The sequence below is a fragment of the Microchirus variegatus genome, assembly GCF_963457635.1.
Source record: "Microchirus variegatus genome assembly, chromosome: 23".
Classification (NCBI taxonomy): domain Eukaryota; kingdom Metazoa; phylum Chordata; class Actinopteri; order Pleuronectiformes; family Soleidae; genus Microchirus; species Microchirus variegatus.
In genome coordinates this window covers 12320572-12326855 of record NC_139824.1, presented here as the reverse complement: position 1 = coordinate 12326855, position 6284 = coordinate 12320572, and the positions used below count along the sequence as shown (strand labels likewise).

At 42.3% G+C, this 6284-nt stretch overlaps 1 protein-coding gene across 1 annotated transcript; it reads right to left on the bottom strand.

Annotated features, from left to right (window-relative positions):
- Positions 1–1333: 1333 nt before the first annotated feature.
- cnga1a (cyclic nucleotide gated channel subunit alpha 1a) lies at positions 1334–4712 on the bottom strand (the record flags this gene model as incomplete). Its single annotated transcript, XM_083909614.1, has 5 exons — positions 4552–4712; positions 4367–4471; positions 4017–4123; positions 2333–2943; positions 1334–2248 (listed from the first exon to the last, which is right to left on the bottom strand). The coding sequence occupies exons 2-5, from the start codon at positions 4393–4395 to the stop codon at positions 1334–1336; spliced, it is 1662 nt and encodes a 553-aa protein (XP_083765740.1). The 5' UTR covers positions 4396–4471; positions 4552–4712.
- Between the last annotated feature and the right edge of the window lie 1572 nt (positions 4713–6284).

Genomic DNA, 6284 nt, shown 5'->3' with positions numbered 1-6284 from the left:
CAGACTTGCAGCAACAACACTGTGGCATAATTCTTATTATCTTGTGCATTACTGACCACGTGTGGCTGCAGGAAGCAATTGTTTCTAGAAGCAGTGACGACGACCAGCATAAACATCTCTGAGCATGTTGCCTGTGTATAATCCTGGCATATTTTCCCCTTTGTTTTCAGAATAAGGAACTGTTAAGGGCCTCTTAATTAATAATAATCATATAATATAATATAATAATAAATTAATAATAATTCTATAATATAATATGATCAAAACTGAGTTTAAATCTCCTCAAAAAGTACTAATTCCATTATCCTTGTTTACTCAAAAAGCAGAGTTTTGGCAATTTGGAGCCATGGGTTTGATTTTATCTTTTTTTAATTTCTATTTGCTTACAAATAAAGATAATTACTAACATTAAATAACATCAAAAGTGCTGGGGGAGAATATGCAAAGTCATTTTCTGCTGCAGTCGAGCGTAGCAGCAATTTAGCAAATGACTTGATCCATCGAGCAGAAATTGGCGAATATTCGGAGCATCTTGTTGTTATTATATTGGTTTAGCGTAATTTCTACCATCTGCAATACACATATTGTCAGTCTTTCAATTGATTAACACAGATATTACGCTCTCATAATGTACACACAGTGTCGGTTTTAATTTAAAAAAAACAACTAAATGGAGCAAATCACCGCCTCCCTGCGACGCGTTCAGGCGTCGTCTGAAATCTGTTGCTTCTCCTTTTTCTCATCACTTCCTCGATAAATGAATTAGAGCTCGTCAATAGAACTTAGTCATCGGTGACAAAAAACCCCCGACACAAAAGATGACAAATTTGCCGTGTACCTGGCAGCTCTCGCAGAAGTGAGTCAGAGAATCTTTCTGGCTGTGGGTGTTCAGATGTGTTCACACGTCAGTGAATATCTATGATGTTCTGGCTCTGCATCACTTTGGAAAAATGATTTATTAACTTTTAACTGAAAAGCGATGTGTTTGATGTCTTGGTCCAACCTTATTATCAGTCATTGTCAGGAGCTTTTCAGAGTGTGTGCTGCTTGACATGATGCATAAATACTGCAGAGCTACTGCGTGTCATGTCATGTCCTGTGATTAGCTGTAAATCTTGTACTATCCCCCGTGTGGCTGTTATTGCTCACTGCAGAGTTGATGTGAGCAGCAACAGGTTTTTTCACTGCACATGTAGACATGCATCTCACATTCAGTTAGAGGACAGCAAATGTCACTTTATTTAAGTTGAATATTTCAATCAGTAAATAATATTTGTTTATGGGAAAGATGAATCTACATGTAAAAGCATGTTTTTTTCCGCAAGAAGTGCGTTCATTTTTTCTCTTCCTCCGTAGTCTCCTCTTGTTTTCCTTCCTCATCCGTCGCCTCCTTCACTTTCTCCTCCTCGCCCTCCTTTTCCTGTCCGTCTCCCTCGGCCTCTTCCACTTTTTTCTCTTCTACCTTTTTCACCTCTTCCTCCTCCTCCTCGTCCTCGTCCTCTTCCGCCTCCTCGCCCGTCAGATGCTCCAGGTCGACGATGCGGTGCTTCAGAGCCTTGTCCGCGCTCTTGTAGTTCCCCAGGATCTTCTTGAGCTTGGCCTGCATCAGCTCCATCGTGCCGTACAGTTTGTTGACCTTCTCCTCCAGTTCCTGTGACTCGGGCATGATGTTCGCGGGGTTCAACTCGATCAGATTGTCTTTCATCAGGATCTCCCGGCCTTTGTCCTCCAGTATGGCTTTAGCGTCCGGGTACTCCGTCAGTGACTCCATCAGGTCGTCCTTGGACAGGCAGAAGAGTTCCGAGTATCCAACGCTGCGGATGTTGGCCGTCCGCCTGTTCCCTGCTTTGCTGCCTTTAATGTTAAGGATACTGATCTCGCCGAAATAGCTGCCGCTTCCCAGCACCACAAACTGCGTGACGCCGTCATCGGCGACCACTGCGAGTTTCCCATCTTTGATGATATACATCTCGCGGCCGATGTCGCCCTTCTTGCAGATGTAGTCTGCCGGGCTGAAGACCTGAGGCCGTAGCTTGAGCACTAACTGGATCAGCAGGCCTGCCTCACAGTCTGCAAAAATACGGACCTTTTTCAGGGTGTCCATGTGGACCTGGATGGCAATTTCAGCCTTTAGCTTGTCTGGAAGGTACCTCAACACCTCCCTTTCGTCCTGCGCCTTGCCGTTATTCCACAGAAAGTCGAACCACGCGATGACTCGCAGCTCAAGTTCCTTGCTGACCTTTCGAACCTATTTATAAAAAAAAGAAAACGGGGCAGATTAAAAGACGATTGCATTTCTTATTTCAGATTTGGTGAGAAGAGAGTCATCTACCTGCATATACTGCTTGATGTTGTCAATTCGGGACTGAAACTGGGCTTGGGCTGCGTTCATGTTCGATATCATGGTGGCAATGTTTCCTACGATCGTGGCAAAGACCAAGACGCCGACTAAGAAGTCGCCCACATGGAAGAAAAACTCAGAGTCCAGGGCTGGTGGTGGTGTTTCTCCAATGGTGGTCAGGGTCAGTGTGGACCAGTAGAGGCTGAACGCATACTTTCTCATTGGCTTGCCAAAGTCTGGCTGGTCTGGATCGTCCAGAGCTGGGTAAACCCAGTCGTCGGCTCCGAAACCAATGTACTTGGAGAAGGAGAAAAAGAAACAGGCATTCCAGTGAATGATGATGAGGATGTACAGGATCAAGTTGGCGATGCGGAAGATGTTGGGGTAGTTGGTTTTCGTCTCCGTCCTCGTGAAGAACTCCATCATGCGGCTGATCCTCAGGAGCTTGTTGAGGCGTATCTCGGGGTAGTCGAGGCCCAGCACGAAGTAGAAGATGTCCGTGGGCAACATGGAGAGAACGTCGAGGCGAAACTGGAAGGTGCTGACGTAGCGGTCGCGCAGCAGCTTCTCGTCTTTCACCAGCAGACCTTGCTCGAGGTAACCTGCGTTTGAAGAAGCGCGACATTATAAGCACACTAGGAACAAGGATTTGTGAAAGTAGAAGATCCAGAGACCTTATTGAGTTGAGTTTGAATGATTAATGCAGGATTACTTCAGCGTTACAGCGTCATTTGTGAACATAGTTAACTGCTGACTTTCAGCCTTTGATCAAATATATTCTTTGAAAGGAAAAGAACGTGGCTTTGCGGACCTTTGATGGTGAGATAAAGGGTATCGTGGACACTTTGATATCTTTGACGGCTATGATAGATAAGAGGAGATGTACTGGGAAATATCTAGCATTTTGCGTGGTTGTCCGGTGGAAAAAGGTTTTTTGTTACGTTATATTCCTGTTAAATTAATAGAACGTCACGTGGAAATATATGTGCAAACCCTTCACATGACTCTCTCTTGCTTTGGTGATTGATGAATTATAACGGCACCTACGAGTCAAGCCCATAGGAACCTGCCTACAGCTAACAAGTTTTTTGTTGTTGGTGAGTTCAGTTTGTTATATGAACATTATTCCTGAGTCTCTGTGACATATTAGGAGGATTTGATGGCCACTTTATTAGATTTATTACATAATGCACCTTTAAATTTTCAATAAAATACAAGATGCATGAATACTTTTCATCAACACATTTAAAATGCTTCAAGGACACGGTCTCATTTAACTGATACAATTTGAATTTTTTGTGCACACTTGCTGTGAAAAGAAAGTGTGTAATCTCATGCTGTAAGTGCAAAAACCCATTTGGATTCAGGTGTCTTTTTCAGCACCATTACACTTTTTTTTTTTGCTTTTGAACTGCAGTGGGAATTTTTTTGTGAAATGACAGCGACTTCCATCTCATATGATCTCAACTGGGATTGGGTGGACAGATAATGAATGGAGGCATGGACGTATTCCCAGTGCAGGCCTCAAATTAGTGTGGGTTTAACACTGTAATCTGTGCCTGGATGCGGGGGGGGGACACACATTCCACAGCTAGGGAATGAACTGAATTATATAAAAAGCTTTTATTTGAATGAAAGGTATAAAAGGAGAAAGGAGATATTTTATTTTTTTTACCTGTCCTGGTTCTGACGAGCATATCAGCCACGTAGAACAGGTCTGAGGTGTAGTCCAACAACATCCAGTAAATGATGTAGTTATGCTGCAGCTCCTCGAAGCAGGCCCTGTTCACGGTGAAAAAAAAGGAAAATAACAATGAAGGCAAAGAGCATTAGAGCGTACTGTATCTTGCTGTGCCACTGTTGGATTCCAGTGTCGCTAATTCAGCCTACATTCGCATTTTTATTAATCAACTTTGATGAAAGAACCCATTATCATCATCATCATCATCATCATCATCTCTGCTGCTAAAATGATGATGATTGAACCGTGTTGGCACACGATGAAACCTGATTTACAAATGTCACCTGGCTATGATCATGGTCCAGTTGTACATGACTGGTATTGTGATGATGAACAGCCAGTGGTAGTACAAACTCCCGGCGGGATTAATCACAAACAATTCTTTCGGCCTGAGAAAAAAAAGCAAAAGATAAATTAATTAAAAGAAGTGTGACGATATTTTAACATTATCTCAAGGAAGTTCTCTAACTTCTCTTTTTCCTTGTCTTTTTCCTTTTCCTTATCTTTTTCCTTTTCTTTTTCCTTTTCTTCTTCTTTTTCCTTTTCCTTTTCTTCTTCTTTTTCCTTTTCTTCCTCCTTTTCCTTTTCTTCTTCTTTTGCTTCTTTTTCCTTTTCTTCTTCTTTTTCCTTTTCCTTTTCTTCTTCTTTTGGTTCCTTCTCTTCATTTTCCTTTCCCTCCTTCTCCTTTCTGTAAAATTGGTGAAAATGATGCAACAGGCAGTAAAGATTTGCATTATCCCATAATCCTTCTCTATTTTACTTGTATTCATTCATTCATTCATTCATTCATTCATCTAATGACGCGACTTCTAAGAAACATCAAAGACAGAAGGCTTCAGTTATCGCATACAGACTCTTTAACTGACTTACTCGTCGTTGCTGTTACTGTTGTTCACATTGAGCAGACGGTGAGCGTTTGGCGTTTGACGTGCACTTCTGGAACAAACACAGCACATGCGACACAGACCGTTAATTAGCCGATTATTCTCACTTTGTGAGCTGTAGTTAATGCACAGATGGAGTTGCGTTTGAATCAGTTTGGAAGTTTTGCTCACGGGTCCTGCTCGGCGCGCTCTCCACTGCCCGAGGCAGCGAGACGAGGGCTGCTGGTTGACGTGGACATAGCAGCAGATTCCGCGGCTTGGGTCTGCAAAGATAAAACAGAGGTGGAGACTCAGTGTTGGGTTGAAAGCTTTGTGCTTGACGAAAAGTAAATAATATATATATATGTGTATGTACTGTTATGGATAGCTATCTCTTGAAGGCAAAAGCCTCTGATGAGTGAAATCATAAAATGCAAGCCTAGATACAAACATTATATTTTTATTCTCTATTGTTTTTGTTGCATGTACATGTATCCTTGCCTATGCTTGTTTTATGACAATTCAAATAACATGCATTATTACGATTATGTACATTATAAGCTGTTCCCATCTTAAGATTTGCAAACACTATCTATTATCCAAAAGTTCCTCAACCACCTCTACTACTACTATTGTATTATCTCCTAAAATACAATGAAGAATAATCAATTCAAGGTTATGTAAATAAACGTACCGTTTACACTTGTTGATGTAAGTCCATTTTTCCTTTGAGTAGTTCTTTTTTTTTTATCCAGAAAGCGGCCGGTTACAATAGCAAACGGTTATTGAACTATTATTAAAATGTTATCAGACGTCTCACAGCATCGAGGCCGACTAAGTGTGTTATAGAGTCTCGGTGACCCTGATAAGGATTTGTGGATTAGAGGAGAGGAGAGGAGAGGAGAGAAGGGGAGAGAGGTGAAGTGAAGTGAAGTGAAGGAATACGCTCTGTTAACATTCGGTGACGATCCACAGCACTGGAAAACATTATTGTGTCGACACACCTTTTCGTTATCTGCAGCAGGCTCTAATTTTCCCTGACCATTTGTGGAACAGAGCAGCAGACCTGCACACACCTGGTCCACACAAGCATAGAAAGACAAGAGCACACACACACAAACACACACACACACAGAGACACACACACACTCGCACGCGCACATTTACATGTCTTTACTACATTGTGGGGACCACGTTCGGGACCGGGCATAATGTCCCCACAAGGAAAAATGTCCCCATAAAAAAGGTGTTTTTCCAGGGGGTGGTCCACACAAGCATAGAAAGACAAGAGCACACACACATACACACACCTTCATGTCTTTACCACATTGTGGGGACC